The sequence below is a fragment of the Tachysurus vachellii genome, chromosome 20, assembly GCF_030014155.1.
Source record: "Tachysurus vachellii isolate PV-2020 chromosome 20, HZAU_Pvac_v1, whole genome shotgun sequence".
NCBI classification, from domain to species: Eukaryota; Metazoa; Chordata; class Actinopteri; order Siluriformes; family Bagridae; genus Tachysurus; species Tachysurus vachellii.
Genome location: NC_083479.1, coordinates 16,832,458 through 16,854,649, shown reverse-complemented (window position 1 = coordinate 16,854,649; position 22,192 = coordinate 16,832,458). Strand labels below are relative to the sequence as shown.

The 22,192-nt window shown below is 38.3% G+C and overlaps 2 protein-coding genes across 5 annotated transcripts; both read left to right on the top strand.

The window, feature by feature from the left end:
• Positions 1–8,195: 8,195 nt before the first annotated feature.
• Positions 8,196–14,587, top strand: golga7 (golgin A7). Of its 2 annotated transcripts, none has more exons than XM_060895873.1 (6): positions 8,196–8,287; positions 10,676–10,801; positions 11,470–11,622; positions 12,165–12,266; positions 12,527–12,583; positions 13,199–14,587. In XM_060895873.1, exons 1-5 carry the CDS (start codon positions 8,279–8,281, stop codon positions 12,569–12,571), a joined length of 435 nt encoding a protein of 144 aa, XP_060751856.1. In that variant the 5' UTR covers positions 8,196–8,278; the 3' UTR covers positions 12,572–12,583; positions 13,199–14,587. The 2 variants fall into 2 exon arrangements, with proteins under 2 accessions (XP_060751856.1, XP_060751855.1); XM_060895872.1 differs by having other exon boundaries at positions 13,196–14,587.
• A 447-nt stretch (positions 14,588–15,034) lies between these two features.
• Positions 15,035–21,632, top strand: r3hcc1 (R3H domain and coiled-coil containing 1). 3 transcript variants are annotated; one of them, XM_060895869.1, is made up of 9 exons: positions 15,035–15,166; positions 17,085–17,215; positions 17,357–17,494; positions 18,777–19,233; positions 19,904–20,076; positions 20,155–20,225; positions 20,363–20,458; positions 20,618–20,721; positions 21,213–21,632. In XM_060895869.1, exons 3-8 carry the CDS (start codon positions 17,361–17,363, stop codon positions 20,713–20,715), a joined length of 1,029 nt encoding a protein of 342 aa, XP_060751852.1. In that variant the 5' UTR covers positions 15,035–15,166; positions 17,085–17,215; positions 17,357–17,360; the 3' UTR covers positions 20,716–20,721; positions 21,213–21,632. The 3 variants fall into 3 exon arrangements, with proteins under 3 accessions (XP_060751852.1, XP_060751854.1, XP_060751853.1); XM_060895871.1 differs by having other exon boundaries at positions 20,618–20,736; XM_060895870.1 differs by having other exon boundaries at positions 15,047–15,166; positions 17,088–17,215.
• Positions 21,633–22,192: the final 560 nt, after the last annotated feature.

Below are 22,192 nucleotides of genomic sequence, written 5' to 3'. Positions count from 1 at the left end.
ACCTCAGTGTTCTCTCATATCAGAGTTCTCTCACCTCAGTGTTCTCTCACCTCAGTGTTCTCTCACCTCAGTGTTCTCTCATATCAGTGTTCTCTCATATCAGTGTTCTCTCACCTCAGTGTTCTCTCATGTCAGTGTTCTCTCACCTCAGTGTTCTCTCATATCAGAGTTCTCTCACCTCAGTGTTCTCTCATATCAGAGTTTTCTCACCTCAGTGTTCTCTCATATCAGTGTTCTCTCATATCAGTGTTCTCTCACCTCAGTGTTCTCTCATATCAGTGTTCTCTCACCTCAGTGTTCTCTCATATCAGTGTTCTCTCATATCAGTGTTCTCTCACCTCAGTGTTCTCTCATATCAGTGTTCTCTCATGTCAGTGTTCTCTCATATCAGTGTTCTCTCATATCAGTGTTCTCTCATATCAGTGTTCTCTCATAGTTCTCTGTTCTCTCATATCAGTGTTCTCATAGTTCACTGTTCTCTCATATCAGTGTTCTCAAATATCAGTGTTCTCTCATATCAGTGTTCTCTCATAGTTCAGTGTTCTCACATCTCAGTGTTCTCTCATCTCAGTGTTCTCACATCTCAGTGTTCTCACATCTCAGTGTTCTCACATCTCAGTGTTCTCACATCTCAGTGGTCAGAACATCTTTAGGTGGCAACCTCTGCGAAGGTTTTTTTTTAATATAAATTCAATAACATGCATCTGCAAAATGCCTGGCAACACTTTGATTTAAAATAACTTTATATTTATATGTAATTGTGCTTTTATAAGACAATGTATTTAGAAACAACTCCAAAGCACAGTTATAGATTAATTAGTAAATAAAATGTCTCCGAATATATCTTTTTAAAAATAAGGTGTGGACATACAGTAGGGTCACAGTGGTTAGCACATTAGCCTCGTACCTCCAGGGACAGGGTTTTGATTCCCACCACTTTGCATGTTGTGGATGTGCATATGCAATATGTGGTAGGAGTGTGTGGGATTTTGCTCTGTGTGGGTTGTCATTATGTCTAGAGTGGCTGCTGCCTTGTGCCCTAGGATAGACTCCAGGTGATCCTGTAAGGTAAGCGGTACAGAAAATGAACACACTTACATTCACATCATTTGGCAGACACCCTTATCTGGACTGACTTGCTTTTATCTAATTCATACAAATGAGCAGTTGAGGGTTAAAGACCTTGTTCAAAGGCCCAGCACTGGCAACTAGGCAGCGTTGGGATTTAAACTTACAACCTTTTGATCAGTTGTCCAAAGTCGGAAGGTATGAACATCGGACTGCATTTTATGGGATTAAGGCACCTTGAGAGTAAAATACTGGATATAAACCAGGGAAAATTGGGTTGTTTATGAAGTTACAAAAAGGAACATACAACAAGGATCTCTCTTAACATAAGGCACTCTTTCCCAAAGGCCCAGGGGAACTTCTTATGCACTGAACAAAGGACATTGGGTGCATAATCATTGCCAGTAAACAAATATATTTGAACAGAGAAACCTAGATTATAGTTTTTTTGTTTTTTAAAGAAAAAAAAAACAACTCTTACAAGTCCATGGGTTTGACCTCACAAACAACCATGACAGTGAGGACCAAACTCGTTAAATGTCTCCAGAACCTTAATAGGAACTAATGTGGTGTGGTTTTGTGGATGGTGTTCCTTTAATTAACTTCACAAATTCACACAGGGCCACATCACACCATCCTTTCACTGATTTATGTATCACATCACACTACCCCCCCCCCCCCCCCTTTTTTTCTTCGAAATTTCTGCCCTCCACCAATTACGTCTCCATTATTTCAAACTGTGGGTTTGGGCAGCATAATCTTGGAGAAAAGTAGTACTATGCTATTTACCCTCTTCCACATACATGAGCTCACAGACAACTCTGATTGGCTAGTGTCTTGGGGATTGACAGGGGAGTGAGAGTATGCTCCTCCCATCCAGAGACCATAGCGATTGTGGCATCATCAGGGTTGGACCTTACATTCTCTCTACAAGAGTACAAACACTAAACACTCCTCTGACCCTTTACACACTCTGGTTTATTTTGCATACCAACATCCAGGAAATGTGTGTGTGTGTGTGCCCTGCGATGGGTTGGCACTCCGTCCAGGGTGTATTATGCCTTGATGCCCGATGACGCCTGAGATAGGCACAGGCTCCCCGTGACCCGAGGTAGTTCGGATAAAGCAGTAGAAAATGAGAGAGAGAGAGAGAGAGAGAGAGAGAGAGAGAGAGAGAGAGAGAGAGAGAGACATCCAGGAAAGCTTCCTCACTTCCAAGCATGGGAATTGTGAGGACCGAGAGTTCCACACAACAACTTTGTACTGGCATGATATAGACCATAAAATGATCACTTTATGTGCTAAACTACTATATAGCTACTATGAATAATATATATTACATAGAAGTTAAAAGTTTTTAATAAAAATGTAAATTCTATTCTTAGTATATATTTTTTGGTTTGTTTATTTATTTACTTATGTTGCTTATTTATTTTTTGTTTGAATGCATATTTTTGATCTACACTATTAATTCTGTTTTTTTTTTATTATTATTATTGCATGGATTGCATGTTTTACTAATCCTTCTTCTTTTGGCCAGCGCAATCTTCTCAAATGACCACTGACTGTTATCTTAATCTCTAGACAACAGCACCATGGTTCCACTGGCCATTTTCATGAATGCCATATTTTGGACACAGGCTAGTTTTTGCTAGCATGGATATGTTTTGTGAGTTTAAATACATACATACTGTATAATATAACAGTTTATGATCTGTTCATCATACTGTTTATTTTTCTCAAATTCTTTCCTTATATTTTGTTTTTTTTTTGTATTCCAGACAGTTATTACATAGAATCCATCGATTCACATGATGTGGAAATTTGGACTAAATTTCTGGAATCGAACAGTTCTTCCCACACCCCTAATGCACACTCAACCCTCTCTTCTTTTACATCTTATTACTTTTTTATTTTATTTCTTCACTCTGAATAACAACCCTCCTCCTCACTAATGTGGCATCTACATAAGTAAAGATAAATAAGTGGTGACTGGGAGCACAAAATAATTAGTTTAGTAGTGTTATTATTCAAAGCTTTTAGAGGTGCAAAGTAAATATTACAGTATTCTTGTTCATTTGGTTCACAATTAATTTATTTTGCTCACATGCACGCACACACACACACACATGCATGCAAGCACACATACACACACAGTATATCTTAGCATTAAACTCATTTCTTAAAGAGCTCTTGAGTTTGTGAGACTAAAATAATAACAAATGAAGTGTGTAGGCAGTGTCGAAGTCAAAGAGCAACAGCGAGCCAAACCCAAAGCAAACACTAAGCATGCAAAAGCAAGGTTTTAATTTCACCTCTGCAGTGGAGTGTGTAACCGCTCGCTATGTGCTGATATTACATTTCATATCATAATGCTTGTGCTCTCTTGTTTGTTTCAATATTATCATGAAATTTGTTTGAAATCAAGGACCTTTACAAGACAACTGGAGCTCTTCTGACTTTAAAGAGACCCAAACCACCGCTTATCCAAGCGACTTCCTCAACAGTGTTGTTTGGGGAATTATACTCTTATGTGTTTATGATAACAATAGTGTTTGTGTTTAATATTGTAATGCATCGTGTAACAAATTATTGGCTTATTCCTGGTAACTACATAAAGAGATACAATACCCCAGTAAACACACTGCAAGCCAGTGAGATCAAAAACTAATCTCAGATGTATTTTACTGATTACAGTGTTTCTCAAGTAACTAATTAGGTGTGACATATTTGGTGCCTGAATTCGTTTTTGTTTTTTTTTAAGCTTTGGTCCGGTTGGGGTTGAAGAAAAGTTTAGATTACGTTGAAAATTACTGATTACAAGGCACTGTGAACAGATTATAAGCAACCAAACGATTGTTTTCTTTAGAAGCCAAAAGCCACTGCTAAGCTCTTGAGCAAGGCCTTTAACCAAGCAGCTGAATTTAGTTTGTATTCTGGCTTGTTAGCTGCTTTAGGTAAAGGTGTAGGCTGAATGAATGACGAGGATTTATGAGTTAGATCTAGATAGAATTCTGCCCCCTCTTCACGTATTTATACCATTTGGTGTATTTTTCTCAAGATCGTTGGTGGCGCTGTTGCACTTGGTTCCACAAAAATCCCAAATTCACTTAATTTCTTTAAAAATTTAGTACCTAACAAACAGTTAAGACCTCACAGGGAAGACCCAGTTCAGTAGATATTATTTAGCTTAGTAAAGAATTATCAATATCAAAAATAAAAAAATTTGTATTGAAAAATCACAAAAAGAGGCTTAGGAAGGTTTTGGGCCCGTGAGTCAGTGAAACTGTACTCAAGGGATGAGCTCTGAAGGATTTTCCCTCATTTGGTGTTCAAATAGTGGAAACTACTATATCCCGATTAGATGTCCAGTTGGGAAGAGATTTGGTGCATGTGAAAGTCATAGAATGTGATTTAGACCGTTTTCCTTCTCAACAAACTATTCAGAGGACTCTCATGCCCTTTAGATGGGGCGGAGTGATCCTGGAAGAAACCACCCTCATCAGAATACCTCAGAGTAAAGTTGATCACTCAGATGAACTTTGTATTCATGCATTCCTCGAAGGGGACACAATTCATGCAGGCGAAATAATCTAAACCAGAACAGAGATTTCCGTTAATTCGTCACGCAGCTATACATTACAACCGTCAAACGTTGGAGATCAGACTAACATAAAATAGAGTACTGTGTGCTGAGGATAAAAATCATTCTGGCTATGACAGTTTCTAACATTGTGATGTCTATTTGTCTATTTGTCTATTTGTCTGTTGCTATAGATACTGAGACAGGAGTTGTTTTAAGTTGCTGGATTGATGTCACTGGATTCGTCACAGACATGTCTGTTTGAGATACACAACTGAACAAAACTGTGTGAGGAGCATGTCTAATGATTTAGGCAATTCAATGCAAATCTCTAGGCAATAAGCATCCCTTATTAAGCTGCGTTAACCTCATAGCTTAGGTTTAAGGGCGTTACTTTGTAAATTTGTAAAAAAATGTGTTTTCTAAATATATATATAAATATATGTGGCATACGTCTGAACTACTCCTGCAAACCGTAGGAGGTAATTTCCTTCGAGCTCGTCACACCAGTCATTTCTGTCACACTCACATTGCTGAGGATTTCTAGTGGAATGTTGTGGTTTGGCAAATGATGCAATTTGTAAAAGCTGTGTCTGTTCATCTGAAAGAAGTCTATTACTGACATAAAAGTAGATTTATACTCATCAGGAGGTCAAACCCTTAAGGAAGAACAACTATTAGACTGATCTTAGATTAGTGTAAATAAAACATACACACAGTCATTTGTTCTCAGTTTCCATCATTGTAGAGAGATGGGATAGAGAGATATAAGGCAAGTAAGGCATTAAATGATTAAATAATAATGTTTGCATGTTCTTCCCATACTGTGGAGGCTTCAAACAGGTACTCTGTTCAGTCCAAAGACATGAATTGTAATATTAGTTGCATCTCTAAATTGTCTGTAACGTGAGGGTATATGTTTGATTGTGCCCTGCGATAGATTGTAATAGACCCTGCCTTATGCCCAAAGTCTTCTGGGATAGGCTTCAGGTTTTCTGTGACCCAGTAGGATAAGCGGTGTAGCGAATGGATGGATGGATGGATGGATGGATGAATAATAATAACTGAGGATGAATCTTAAAAGCTTAAAAATGCTTTGTGGTTTCTTCCAGTTACTCTGGTTTCCTCCCCCAGTCCAAAGACACGTGTTGTAGGCTGATTGGCATCTCTAAATTGTCTGTAGTGTGTGAGTGTATGTGATATATTTGTTGTTATTATTCTTATTCACGTTCAATGACCCAGCCGCAGCCCTATAGATACATAACTGTAGCAGACATGGAAACATACTTGGAGACAGACAATGCAGTTTCATGGTGGTCCTGATCAGGATTCGTGCGCTGTGAGTCTGTTTTCTTTCACACTCATGGCAAAAATCTGGTGATCCAACAATGGAAACATTTTGACTCTCTAATGAGCGGTATTTGGCCCTGCCATTAAAACCACATGCAGCCTGAGAGAGCGGCACAACATCTGTACCCAATACACTAATAACACTGCAACACATACAGTTCAACACAAACCAACCTTTTCAGTTTATATTGACATAATCAAGACAAAAGATAAATAGAGTTGCTGACATATTTCATACTTATAATCTACACACATTGAAATATGTGAAAGATGGAGGAGATATATTCGTTTGTGAAACATGAAAAGTAACCAATGTGAGTCCCAGAGGAAACAAATTGGAATAAATAATCCGAGGGTTGAATGTTTCCTCAACAAATGATGGAACATTCATAAACCATGTTACAAGAGAAGTCATGCATCTTCCTGTCTATAAGGCACTGAAGGACATGCGGTTGTGGTTGAAGCCAATGTTACGTGAAATGTTGACTTAGATGAAACATGAATATGTTATATGCAGATTGTTCTCAGGAACTGAGTCACCTCAAGACATTGCTGAGCCCTTGAGCAAGGAATTTATCCCTCAACTGCAGAAATTAGTTTGTATTCTTGCTTCAAGTGTTGGTCAAATGAATGATGAGGGTGTCTGGGCTATGAAGAAGTGAGTTCAAGTCATTCTGTTTTACTTTGTTCCACAGAAATCCAAAACAATCTACTTATTTTAAGACATTCATCAAGCACAAATGATCTGATCTGGATGCCAAACTACGTGATCAGTTCAGTTCTGTTTTATATGTACGGATTTAACAATGGACATTGCTGTGAAGCAGCTTTACAGGAATAGTTCAAAAATTCAGAATTAAAACACTCACTCTCCCTCATTTTCTACCGCTTATACGAACTACCTCGGGTCACGGGGAGCCTGTGCCTATCTCAGGTGTCATCGGGCATCAAGGCAGGATACACCCTGGACGGAGTGCCAACCCATCACAGGGCACACACACACACTCTCATTCACTCACGCAATCACACACTATGGACAATTTTCCAGAGATGCCAATCAACCTACCATGCATGTCTTTGGACCGGGGAGGAAACCGGAGCACCTGGAGAAAACCCCCGAGGCACGGGGAGAACATGCAAACTCCACACACACAAGGCGGAGGCGGGAATCGAACCCCCAACCATGGAGGTGAGAGGCGAACGTGCTAACCACTAAGCCACCGTGCCCCCCAAAGTTAAAACAATAAAGTTTAAAATAAAATGTATATTTATCTTAACTGAGCTTGTAACCAGGTTCAACATGTATCCCATCCTCATCTGGGTGACACTGTACAGTGCAGTTATAATAATTTCCTTTCTATAACTGTATGCTATGTAGTCAAACAAATTGTGCAACCAGGAGCTTTTGAGGCACTTATGAGTATGAGGACATCAGCATATTTTCTGACTTTGTTCTGCCAATGCCATCAAATGTTCCGTGATAGAAACATGAGCACAAAACCAACTGCAGCAACAGCAATTCATAGCCAACTCTATAGTCTGAAAGTAGCTCAATCATGATATACAGATACATCTCTCTCTCTCTCTCTCTCTCTCTCTCTCTCTCTCTCTCTCTCTCTCTCTCTCTCTCTCTCTCTCTCTCTCTCTCTCTCTCTCTCTCTCTCCTCTTAATTGTCTTTACTATTTACTCATTAGTATTGTTATGGTGGCATGGTTGAAGTAGGTTGTGTTGCCTCATAGCTCCAGGATGGTTTGATCCTATGCTTCTGATTACAGCCTGTGTGGAATATCTCAGGTACATCCTGAGTGTGGATGTGGGTTTTTCCTCCAGTTCTCTTCACTTCTTCCACCTCCACACTGGCAGGCAGATTAGCTATGATAGATTGGGCCTAGATGTGTGTTTATGTGTGAATAAAGATATTACTGAAGACAAATGAATGATGAGTTATTGTTGCTGTGGCAATGACATATCTATGCATTTCTATATTATTTCAATATTGGTCTTTTTGTGTATATAAATGTTCCTGTGAAAAATAACAATTTTATGACAAATATATATATATATATATATATATATATATATATATATATATATATATATATATATATATATAGAGAGAGAGAGAGAGAGAGAGAGAGAGAGAGAGAGAGAGAGAGAGAGACGTATAGGGCTTATTTTCTGTAAACAGTGGAACTAATGTTAAAATAAAGTTGCCACCGGACGGTTTTCCACGCAGCACAGCGTTTCGGGGCGGAAACGGAGGAAAATCAGCTATTATGGCGGAGGTAATTTGATCTTAAATGATAATGAATTATTCTCTTTTTATGTAATATATAACAAGGTAATATCTCATGTTTGTTACTGCATTTTATATTCTACAAATAACCGATTAACACCTGGATAAATCCTGTATTTGTTAGTAAACAGACGGTGTGTAGTTAGCATGTTAGCATGTTTGTTATCAAACGTCAAATTCGCGTTAAATCACCAACAAATATTGTTGTATTTCGGTATTTCTTTATTCTCCTCATTGTTCTACGTGATGTTACGTTGTTATGATGTAGATATTGTGTGTTTTACGCTGTTTTGCTTGTATTCAGCGTCACTGTTGTTTATCTCTGATTCACTCGTCAGATGTTTATCATCACATTTGTTTTTTTATTTAAACCTGAACCTCAAAATGAAAAATTCCTGTTTCTGAACTCAGTCAGGACCCTTAAAACCCACACAATTCAATTGGTCCTCATTAAAAAAACGCCATTAAACAGCTCCTAACACATGTGGGGAAAGTAGACAAGGGCTTAGAGCCTTTCCTACCTGTCTCAGGTGTTCACAGCTGGAACTAATGATTTATTTTACTTTATTCTGTTTAGTGATCTGTGGATATTAGGCAAGGCAAGTTTATTTGTATAGCACATTTCATACACAGAGTTCATTCAAAGTGCTTTACATAGAAGTTAGAAAACAATTTATGAGAGAAAAAATATATATGTAAAAATAAGAGACACACGATAAAATCATAATAAAAACAAAGAACAATTAAACAAAAAAAAATGTGATTTTAATCAAAACGGTTTAAAATATGTTAAAAAGAATAATAATATTAATAGTAATTTATTAATAATAATTAATATTCATTATTAATAATGAAAACGTGTTGATTATAATTACATGCATGTAAAAGACCTGAAGAAGAAGGCTTCCTTTCCTTCCTTTCCTTCCTTCCTTCCTTCCTAGACTTGTGTGTGTGAGAGATGTTTCTAATCTTAATGACATTTCTGTTAATAAAGAGTGATAAAGCTTTGGTGTTAACCTGCTTAACTCAGGTTTACGTTGACCTTAATTTGTTAAACATTTAATCAGAAATCTCGTCCAAGGGTTAAATACATCCTGCCCAACATTTCAGTCGTTTGCCGTTTTGCACAATCCTTTACATTGTCAGGGACCTGCTGCTATGAAACTGTGTTCATTATAGTATTCTGCACGCAATATTGTTGAACATACAATATTTACACTGCGCTGTTCCTGCTTATTGTCTTTTGTTTATTGTCTTTTTTGTATTGTCTTGTACCTTTTTATTTGACTACTGTTTGTCTTGTCCTGCACTGTTTGCACCAGGTTGCACAGATGCAACGTGTAAGACTAACTTACTAAGTCCTTAGCCCTGTCTTTGTTTTATGTAGCACCCTGATCCTGGAGAAACGTTGTCTCATTTCACTGTGTACTGCAACAGCTATATATGGTTGAAATGACAATAAAAGCTTCTTAACTTGACTTGACTAAAGGGATTTAAACTTACAACCTTTCAGCTGCAGGCTCTCTTTCTCACAGCTTTAGATCAGAATCAGAATCAGGTTTATTGGCCAAGTGTGTTGAGACACAAAGAATTTGGTTCCAGCTGTTTGTCAAAAGTACAGACATAAATAACACTATACTATACAAGACAATGTAGATGTGATACAATAGATATGAGTATTAAATATGAATACAGAATATATGACGGATCAGTTATGTACATAAAGTTTGGGAAGTGCAAATAACAATATTGTGCAATATTATGCTTTTTGTACAATATACAGCAGCAGTAGTGTGTAACGTACACAGATGATGTGATGACTGACGGTTCTAATAATGCAGTACTTATAGATATGAAGCTGGGAATATAATTATGGTGAGATGAAATAAGAACCAAAGTTCACGATGTTTCTCATGACCAATAGATGATGAACTGGTGAATATTTTAAACTTTCACTGATTTATTTAACAGTTTATTCTTTTTGTCCTAAAGCTTAAAGCCCATAATAAAGCATTTCGTATTAAAGCATCCTTAGTGCTGCATCTACCTGTATAACTAGCTCCTACTACTGCATTATTCTACATAGTAATTTATAATTTGACATTTCCAGAGGTTTCAGTTTATGTGATCTTTTCTATTCATTTAATAATTATTAACCTAGATTGGAAATAGCTGATTTAGATTTTTTTTTAACTAAAATTTTAATAAAACTGTGAAAAAATTAAGAATGTGTTGAGTTTGTCTTAAAAAAAAAATACAATGTCGAATTGCTGGGAAACCAACATTTTATATTGTGTATCGTAGACTTGGGTTAAGGTTCTATTTCCCAACCCTAGTTGTGTATGTGTGTAACGTGTGGCTGACGTTCCTCACACAGACACACAGCTTGCAGGATCTGAGGCAGCAGGCCACCGTCGCCTCCAAAGTGTTTGTTCAGCGCGACTACACGTCAGGAACCATCTGCAGATTTCAAACCAAATTTCCCACCGAGCTCGAGACCAGGGTGAGACATCGAACAGTCACCGCTGCTGAATACAACACAGCATTAAATATTAAAGAGACATCTGTGACAGAAATTGCATAACAGCGTTCTATCTTCTATAGACCATAAACACTATATATCGTCGCTGTCAGGCTGAATCCTCGTATCTTCAAAACCGTTATTTTTCAGGAAATGAAAAAAACGCCGTACCTTATCTGCAGTGCACAGGGTTTAGTCCGCATTGCAGTGGATTGTCTGGCGCTAAATTCCTGTCCTCAGACGAGCACCAGAACTAGCGGGGGTCAAGATGTTTTTTTATTTGAGCCCAGTGTTTTGAAGACATTTACCTCAGAAGACGTGTTGATTCGTTGCGACTCTTCTTGAGGAGAAATATGCCGTGAAGCTCTCCTGCGGAGTGAGGAAGAGGTGGACAGTTGAAGTGTCCAATGGAGTTATGAGATTTGTGCTCAAGCTATTTTCAAGACTATAGATTGGTTAATAACTTGTAAAAATAACAGACCCACGTGGGGACTGACCAATAGCATCGATATGTGAAAAAATATGAAATTGACCAAATTTGGACATACGAGGTTTCCGCCCGACAGCGACAATATGTGTGTGTATGATGAAAATCATAATATAATCACAAAACCATTAAATAAAATGCTGTTCATATTCGACTCCTGCAGATTGATAAGCAGCAGTTTGAGGAGACGATCCATATGCTGAATAATCTCTACGCCGAGGCGGAGAAGCTGGGAGGAAAGTCGTATTTAGAGGGCTGCCTCGCCTGTCTCACTGCCTACACCATCTTCCTCTGCATGGAGACTCACTACGAAAAAGTACGACTCGGATGGATTAGTGAACCGTAGACACACGTTCCTTTTAAATGATGTTGCGCTGCATTTAACCACTAAACCACCTACATATAAGAATAAAAAAAATGTCTTGTATGATTTTTGTTCTCCTAATCGTTGAATACGGATTGTTAAAATATCCTGTGGCGGTTTTTATCGAATGGCAGTAATGTAGTTAAATTATTTATTGCTTTAACGTTCAGCATCTTAATATTCAAAATTTTGCAGATTGCTTTATATAATAAATATGTCCTATGATTTTATCTAAGTAACTGCAAACAGCTGTATACATCATTCATATACATTAGGTTCCTATACGTCATTCATGTTAAACTTGAAATCGATTTACGTAGTTAGTTGATGGTATGAACTTTTACTTCCCGCTGATGGTGGGTTTTGTTTTTTTTTTTTTGTTTTTTTTGTGTTAGAGATTTGAAAGATGTGCTTTAGCTGTAACCAGTACTACCTCGCAGAGTTCTAAAGTATTTATTTTATTTCTTTGGCATTCGTATTTATCTTTGCATTAGGTGCTGAAAAAGATCGCCAAGTACATCCAGGAGCAGAATGAGAAGATCTACGCTCCTCTGGGTCTGCTCCTCACTGACCCCATCGAGAGAGGACTCCGAGTCGTATCCTTTACATCAACACTGTTAATTAGGTCTTCAGGCAGTGAGGAACAACACAGTACAGTTCCAGTTTGGAACAAATTTTATCTGGTTGTTTTTTTTTTTTTAATAATAATATAAATTCAAATGATTTAAATGTAGATACTCTGAACTCTATAGATACAGGTTTCCAACTGCCTCATGAACGTTTTGTGCTCGTCTTTATCACGCTGCTGTGTAATGAGGTTTTTCTGGAGGATTTTCTTTAACCCAGTGCCCCTAAGGTGGAGATAACCATATTTGAGGACAGAAGCATCAGCTCAAGATAAAACACACCAAAGGTAACCGTAGAGCTCAGGGCTGTTCAGATCAGCACTTTCAAATCAGCTTGTGGCCTTGAGCTTTCTATACAGAACAAATTCAGTTACTGGTAAAGAGAAACAGTTAATGAATGAATGGAGATGGAGGCTGATGGAAGCATAGAACAGCTGCTGGATGGATAGATGGATAGATAAATGGATGGACAGACGGGTCAAGAGGCTAATATGTCTAAAGATGCATGCGTGTATAGATGTCATGAAATTAGCATGCAGAATGACTCGTGTGTGGACAGTCAGACAGAAACTTGGGTGTACAGACATAACAGGACAGATTGGTAGACAGACTGAAAGATGGAGGTATGGACAGGTGGATACATGGATTTAAAGACTGATAAATGAATGGACAGAGGGACATAAAGGTATATGTGTGTAAAGTAGACATATGATTAGGATGCTAAGAGATGGATGGAGAGAGAAATATTGTTAGTCTGAAGTTACTACTAATAACCAGAGCACATGATTAGAATAAAAAAGACACCTTCAATCCAAACATGTCCAAACATTGGAGTTCTTCTCCGATGTAATGTAAAACATGTCTGCATGCAGTTCATGGATATTTGTATGTCTTTTCAGCAGTAAATGTGAAGCTCTGACCTGCTGGAGTCAGGAGTCTTCTTCACGTCTCGACTGCTCGTCATCACCCTGTTTCTCAGCGCAGACGCTCCATTCTAGTCCATCATGTTGTTCTGTCCTCCTCCCTGCATTCCTCCCAGGAGAGCGAAAGCTGACCAGCTCTTCCTTTAGAAAGTTGAGCTTACTTCATTTCTAAGCCGTTCGTGTTTTTGAAAGTTCCGTCTTAATTACTGGAAATTATTTTAAAAGCAACATGTTTTCTATAGTGCTCCTTTTAAAATGGTTTCTGTTTCAGGTCGCCTTTTTTTTTTAAAATCCTGTTTGTTTTGTATATAAATATATATATCTATAAATATGCGTGTGTTGAGTGAAGGCCAGGTAATGTGTACAGTGTTGATTGGCCACACGGCTGCAGTGTTCAGCGAGACGGCGTAACTTCAGTAACCATGTAATCAACGGCAGACTTTATAAATTGACTACAATATGATCTTACAATTAGAATTCTAGGTTACTCCGTTTCAGTGACCGTTCGTGTTAATATACCGATTGTACAGAGTGACAGGAGCTTCTGTTAAAGTTGCTCCTCCAATTGCAAGTGATCATGTGACCAGCACGAGCATTTCTGTTTACTCCTTCGCCTTGACGACAGCTACCTAAATGTACCATCAGCTATCGGCCTATCGAGCCCAGTTAACGTTAACGCTCGAGGATTTACTCTATTGTGTTATTACACTGATTTTATACATCACACAGTACAAGTGATCAAGCTTGTGATTGGCTGATTGCATTGATCTCGCAGACCTCAGGATGCCTGTTACTTTGCTAAATCAGGACATTCATTCATTTTATATTTTAGATCTATTTACTCAAATTTATCCAATACAGACACGTTAAAGACGACTGTCAGTATACTGCCTTATGATTAGGACAGAATTTATCACCACATGTTTAGTCCTTGTGTGTTAAATATAACAGTATAACTAATTATCAGCACCTAATATATAGATACAATGTACATTTTAATCTCTTTACCACAGATTAGTTAATGATGTTCAATTCATTTCATCCACATGCAGTGATTTTTGCTTTGAACACGACCCAAGAAAACACTAACACTCACAGATTAACCCTGGTCCTAAACACACTTACACCATTATTAAACACTCTACCTATAAATGTGTGGATGGTCCTGCACTCAGACCGTGTGTGCAAACCAACAGCCAGGTTTTAGTCTAGTTGGCACAAAGCTGTTTGATTTCAATTCGTGGCCTCTTTGTATCAATACCGATGCTGTAAATCCCTGATAAATTAGACACCATATTTATTGGATTTGTGAGCACAGCTGCCATTTGTATCTTTGTTGTATCATAATAAAATTGTCTTTTCTCGAAAGATCTCTGGACATCTTTATTTAAAACGTGTACGGTAATAAAGTCGACGTAACTTAACCTACCGTGTTGTGCATTAATTTAAAAAAAAAATTATGCATTTAAAGTTAAAGATTATAATACAATTTTAACGATTAATTATCCTGTTTAGAGATTTGTGTATTTTAGTATATTAAGTACACTAAAATATTTTAATTTTAATAGGTTTTAATTTTAAAATAAAACAAACATATAAATATGGTAAATGTGGAATTCTATTCTACCTGCCTATTAAAGACAAGTTATTATAATAACAGTGATTTTAATGTTGAACACACAAACTAATTACAATTTGTAGATGAACTATATGGATCTATAGGCTAAGTATTTATTTTATTTTAGTAATTAGTGGAGTAGTTAGAGATAGATAGATGCTGCATTATTTTACCTGCAGTTCCACTTCTATCCGCTTGGGGTCGCCATCATCCGTCACTCGCTCTGAATCGTCGTTATTTCTAAACAAGCGGCATTTGAATTAAAAGCCGTTCGGATTGCCAATTTTACTCTATTTACCGGATTTTTCTATCGATAGCTCTCATCTAAGGTAAGAGCAAATGTTATTTCTTTAAGGGGGAAGAAAATTCCGTGAACTGTAAGTGCTCTGAAATGAAATAAAACTAGTTTGCTACGATATGACTATCTTTCCTACCTGTATTCCGGCTCCTAGAACCTTATTGGCTAGTATTACACGTTCCCCCGCGCTTTCATTGGATAATAGAAACTTGATAAGTCAACTGCTTTGCGTGTAGCCAATCCCAACACAGTAGGCGGGATTTGTCGGAATATGGGTGTGATAAATAACCAAACGGTGTTAGCTAGTTAGTTAGTTAGAAATGCTGTTCAGATTTTATTTAAACGTTCCTCATCTCTTGCGTCATGATTCGCATCTTATAGCTAATAGTTAATATTAATACATCACGAATTGCTGTTAAATGAGTGACCAATGGGCAGAATTCCTTCTGTTCTCTAGGTGTTAGCCAGCTAGTGATATGATCTCTGGTTAAAGGACCATTAACTTAGTTAGCTAATTATTTATGTTTGTGTAATTACAAATTAAAGCCCACAGTGTGAGATCTTTTATTATTGTACACTTGGATATTTAAACCTTTAATGAGCATTTCTACAGAGATGATAAAGAACAGTGATTGAGATCAAAACTAAATGAAGAGATAAAGAGACTTTCACTGTTTGGCTTAAAGTATGGAAACATCTGACCATCAGCAATATCTGGTTCTTTAAATGTTGGAACAAAGTTAGACACGCACAATTGTCTTTGTATACTGAAGTGTCTTCGCTGGAGCTAAGAGACTCAGACACTGTTCCAGTATGACAAGGCACCTGTGCACAAAGATCCATGAAGACATGGTGTGTTAAGGTTTGAGCGGAAGAACTCGAGTGTCCTGTACTGAGCACTGACTCTGACTCAATATCAATATATATATGGTATATACTGAACACCTTTAGGATGAACTGGAACACAGACTGAACCCCAGACCTCGTCACTCGAACATCATCGGTGTCTGATCTCACTGACGATCTCGTAGCTGAACGATCACTAATCCCCACAGCCACACTCCAACATCGGATGGAAAGACTTCCAGAAGAGTGGAGTTTATTTATAAAAGAAAAGGGAATACATTAGGATGTATTCAGATTCATGTATTCATGTACACAGATGTATTCTGTGTAATATACTGGAAGGCGTCTCAGAAGTCCTCACACGTAGGGGAATTGAACACTTCTGAGCAAAATATCTTTATTTACAAAACTTCATTTTGTTTTTACATATTTGCAGAAAGACACATAGTTGATTATTTTACAAAAATAATTTTTTTTTGTTTTTTTTTTACTCCAGCATTTTAGTTGTACCAAGATTTAGATAACAATTTTTTTAAACAATACAATTTCTCTTTATATTATGTCACATATTTAACTGCAGTCTTGAATAGAAAAACGTTCTTGAAAAATAATGAATTCTCAGCAGAGTCATTTAGAAGCTGTTGATTCATTTTCCTGAAGATGATTTCTGACAGCAGCTTCAGCTCTATTTCCCATCACATGTTTAATTTATATTCATGCACTGACTCTGTTATTGTTTCTATAGCAACAGCTCTTTCACAAAAGAACCGATTTATAACACGTTAGGATTTAACAAAGAAATGTGTAGAATTTGTCGATACGGTGAGGATTTCAGAACTGTATCTAAAACTGTATAGAATTATATGTATACTTTTTAACACTTTTAGGTTCAGTGTAAATTTAGGTCAGGTCAGGCTGCAAGGAGAAGATTACTTAGCATTAAAATAAAGTGAGGGAATTGTTGTTTATACATGTTATAGTGTATGAGATAACAGGAGTTCACCGTTGGGGCACGTAGTATAACACGAGTTGTTTCTCTTTCACATGAGTCTACTGTATGTTTGGATTGATTTTGTGTATTTTATGTATTCTGTCCATCTCAGCAGCGCATCTCCTTCGTCACGCTGGCGTATTCCTGCTTCGATGCCTCCTTTCTGCCCAAGCAAGAGAGCGAATTTGTTCACAAAGTCCTTGAGGAGCTGGATGCCTTCCAGCAAAAAGATGATAAGAAAAGGTAGCTGAATGCAAGATGATGCCAGTGTACACGCTGCCTATTATTACTATACACTTCACACAGATTTAATAGATTATTATATTATCTTTAATTCAGTTGCCTGTTCTGTGTTCTCCTCTTCCCTCCACACCTATGTTAAAGCGTCATGCTCTTCCCACCCTTACCGAGTCGACTGCGGTTTCTGATCCACAAGACGACAGAGAAGTTGCCAGAGCTGAGCACTTTCTCTGTGGGTGAGGCGTGGTGCCGTAGAGTCGCCGTCTGCTTCTCAGAGCTCAGGTAAAGCTGGAATAACATCAAATCCCACACAGTGCTCGAGTTCCAGCTCAGCTTTGGCTCTGTTGCACTGCTGAGGTGTAAACTCGCAGCCTGCCCCAGTGACTGCCTCATAATCCTAACCATCATCTTATTTTCTTTGAGTGCTTTGGTCATCAGTTCATCAGTATATTAAGGCACGATTATTATGTTTTGAGCCAAACTGCAATGTGTGAATAGATGGGGTTTTACAACGAATCATGGCCGGAGTGAAAAGTTAAATCTTATTTCACTGAATCTAAGATCTTTATCAGCCGTTTGTTATTGAACTTTTTAGGTTTACTTTCATAAATGTAAGAATTTTGTGACTGATTATATATTGAAGTACAATAAATTTGTATCAGATTATTCTTATTTTTCTTCTTCTTATTCTTCTTCTTCTTCTTCTTCTTCTTCTTATTATTATTATTATTATTATTATTATTTAGTGTTATTAATAAAAATATCATAGGAGCTGTTCATAAACATGCTGCATTTATAAACATGCTGCTATTGTAAATAGTCCACCAGAGGGCGCTGAATTCTCTCTCTCTCTCTCTCTCTCTCTCTCTCTCTCTCTCTCTCTCTCTCTCTCTCTCTCTCTCTCGTATTTTGAGCTGAGGAGAGCATTCTGACTGTACAGTTTGCTTACAAATTATATTGGGTAAACGGATGCATATACGGCACTCTTATCGATGTCTTGTCGAAGCAGTAAATACTGTTAATTGCTCATGTTAATTCCAGTCCAAGTTTACGGGTAATTAAAATGTCATCACACTTGATTAGGAAGTCGTGGCCTAATGGTTAGAGAGTCTGACTCCTAACCCTAAGGTTGTGGGCTCGAGTCTCGTGCCGGCCACGACTGAGGTGCCCTTGAGCAAGGCACCGAACCCCCCCAACTGCTCCCCGGGCGCCGCAGCATAAATGGCTGCCCACTGCTCCGGGTGTGTGTTCACGGTGTGTGTGTGCACTTTGGATGGGTTAAATGCAGAGAACAAATTTTGCGTATGGGTCACCGTACTTAGCTGTATGTCACGTCACTTTAATAATGATTTAATTGCTGTTCAAGGCAGTTTTTGCTACATGCACATCATAATGACGAAAAAAAAACAGCCATGAACCCTGTCCAACCGTCCGTCCAGCCGTTTATCTTTTTTCTGCCTGTTTATTTTAGAGTGGACTAATAGCTTGTGGAAGACACCAGTCCAAATTCTTTCTTAAATCTCTGTTTATTCATCCATCTATCATCTGTCTGTCTGTACGGCAGGTTGCCGGTGGTGGAGTGCAGCAGTGACACAGACGAGAATGTGTATGAGCAGCTGAGTGTGAGAAGCAGAACGACGGAGAGAAAGTCGGGTCTCAGCAGAGGACGCAGACGACCTGACAAAGCCATTTACGTCCCCCGCGCTCTGAGGCAGTCTGAGAGCGAGCCGAGTCTCAGCTCCTCCAGCTGCTCTCTCAGCCTCAGCGTCTCTGAGGAGTTCAGCTCTGACAACACGGACCCTCCACCAGCCAGTCACGAGCCGGGAACCGACAGCGCAGAAGAAACTGCGGGCGGTTATGAGGCGGCGGCAGACACAGCAGGGGCGGAGCATGTGGACTGCGATCAGACTCTGTCCTATTTCATGGCGATGACGCTGGAGGACGAGAGGAGCAGCTATGATACCTCACAAACACACACAGCCTGTCTGAACACAGAGGAGACGGTTGACTACCACCGTGAGGTACAGAGACTAATTCATACTGGTGCTTTTTATGGCCAGGACCATAAAGAGTGTCCTCTTCAGCTCACCTGCAGTTTCAGGAAATGACATTATATTGTTTACAGAGGTCACATGTTCACGACTGACATCAGCATGATGGGCTGTGTTGGAAACTTTAAAATTACAATCCATTTACATTAAGAACCAAGAGCCTCCCTTGTCCATATGAGAAACTAGCACAGCTAGCTAATGCACTAGATCCTTACCTTTTCTAGCCACATCCTCCAAACATAAGCAAAGCTTGAATACAAAATACATATTAGATTATTTTATTTTACATTTTTTTTAACTGTAATGTCACTGTGGTGAAATAGAAGTTAATCAGTTTCTGCTACTTGTCTTTCAGCAGGTTTTACTGTTAACTAATAACTGAGATTATGTGTAATCTAGTCTTGATAACTGGGTATAAGATTTGGCAGGGCTGTATCTTAAAAATAATCCAGCGTAATGTTACTCCATGGTCAGCTGTAGATGTAAAACAACTACGTCTACAGCATGGAACATGGTGATGATGGCCATAGCTCTGTTCTATCATTACTACAGCAGAGACATTTCCTTTGTACATCAGATATGTGCAAATAGATAGTTTTTCATTTAAAGTTCATTCTTTTGTGTGTTTCGTCTGATTAAGATCACAGCCCATTTGAAGGAGGAAGCATCTGCGATAGAAAACACGCAGGGTGATTTCTCCGGCTTTGAGAACTCATGGATCGACCACAACGAGTTTGCCCACGTCATCGAGATCTACGACTTCCCGTCCATGTTTAAAACCGATGACCTTCTGGACGCTTTCTCTGATTATAGGTAACACCAGGGCCAAACCTCCTGACTGATAGTTTGAACATAAACATATATTCATCAGGCGGAGTTTGTGTTTTTCAGTGAAGGAGGGATGAAGATTAAGTGGGTGGATAACACTCACGCTCTCGGCATCTTTTCCAGCGCGTCCGCAGGTATCAAATACATACCGATATAATATTTATTAATGTGATGGTCACAAGCGTTTGTTTTTACTAAACTGATCAAATACTTTGGTCCTTGATGTTCTGTTTCTTCTCTGCAACTTTAACAACCTTTATTCTGTGTTCAGCGCTGCAGGCTCTGTCCATCAGACACCCGCTTCTGAAGACGAGGACGCTGTCCAAGGCTAGTAAAAAAGCGAAAGGCAAAGCAGCAAGACGTGCAGGTAAACAATGTCATTTCTTATTAACTCCTTACAAAATAAACAAACGCAGCGACTACCAACGGGAGTGAAACCAGCAGACACATGATCCGAATCAACGAGCACACGCTGTTTCTCCTTCATCTCATTGGATATCCACTGATGAATTTTATGTATATGTAGAGTTCCTGCAGCCGGTGAAGGAGCGTCCACGCACTGATACAGCTGTAGCACGAAGGATGGTGACCAGAGCTCTGGGCCTGAGAGGTAAACGCTACTGAACACCAGTAAGTCACAAGCTTGTAAGTAATATTTTATTGTGTGTGTGAGTGTGTGTGTGAGTGTGTGTGTGTGTGTGTGTGTGTGAGTGTGTGTGAGAGTCTGAGTGTGTGTGTGTGTGTGTGAGTGTGAGTGTGTGAGTGTGAGTGAGTGTGTGTGTGTGTGTGTCAGTGAGTGAGTGTGTGTGAGTGAGTGTGTGTGTGTCAGTGAGTGAGTATGAGTGTGTGTGTGTGTGTGTGTGTGTCAGTGAGTGAGTGAGTGTGTGTGATTTAGCAGAGGTAATGTGGCATATGTTACTTAGTATTTATTGGGTTATTTTAACAAGCTGTTCTCTCTCACTCATAGTGAGCTGTGTTTGTTTAATATATAATGTGTGTTTTAAGTCCATGATTAACTGTACATTATGATTATTATGATTATTATTATTATTATTATTATTATTATTATTATTATTATTATTATTATTATTACATGTACTGAATACCGATTTTTTTCACAGGTTTATTGAGTTGGTGATGACGATGATGATGGTCTAGCGCTCATTTAAACCATCTCAAGCACGACACCACACACGTTACACATTGTATGTGTTTATTTTATTCCTGTTAATCCCCCATACTGTTACATCACTCACCAGGAAACATCAGTCAGTTGTGTAAACTGAAACATCCCACTTCATCAGAACAGCATGATAATATTTATTCCCACTTCTGAGCAGATAAAATGAATTGGTGCAGTTTGAATCTTGTTTACTACACGTACTGTTTCTCTGTTTATCAGCACACAGAGAAGGAGGTGAACTCAGTCCGGTTTGAGTGTGCAAAAATTTTGGAGTGTTTGAGTATGTCAAAGTACCTGTTAATACCTTGTATTTATTGTATTTATGTAATAAAATATTTCAGTTTTTTAAAATGCCAAACTGGTGTACTCTTGAGATCATAACATTCTTCTAAAAGAACAGAACAAGCAGAAAGAGATGAAAACGTTTGAGTTATTTATTCACCTTCTACATGGTACAGTTTTTATTCTCAGGGCTCAGGAACAATCTTACAGGACAAAAAAAAAAAAAAAAAACTGGTTTGCTTTGGGTAAGTATATACTTCAACTTGTGCCCAATTCAGAGCTCCTATGCAAAATACAAGGTTCTCAGGTTTGATAGCCTTTCCATGTTGGATCCAGCAGTGGCAGCTTGGTGCTCTTGGGATTTGAACTCATTGAGCAACCTTTTCTACACGGCTACTACTTCATTGACGTTAGCAAAAATTAATATAAAAATAGCAAAAAATAGCAAAAAAAAGAGTTGTTTAAGAAGCGCTGTTTTGCAGTTTAGTTGTCATTTTGTTTTTTAAGCTCTGCATGAATTTTCCTTCAGAATTTTGTTTTGGTAAATTCTCTGACACACACACACACATACATACACACTCGTGTCCTTTTTTCTTTTATAAATAAACTTTAAAACGCTTCACGATCGCTGCTTCT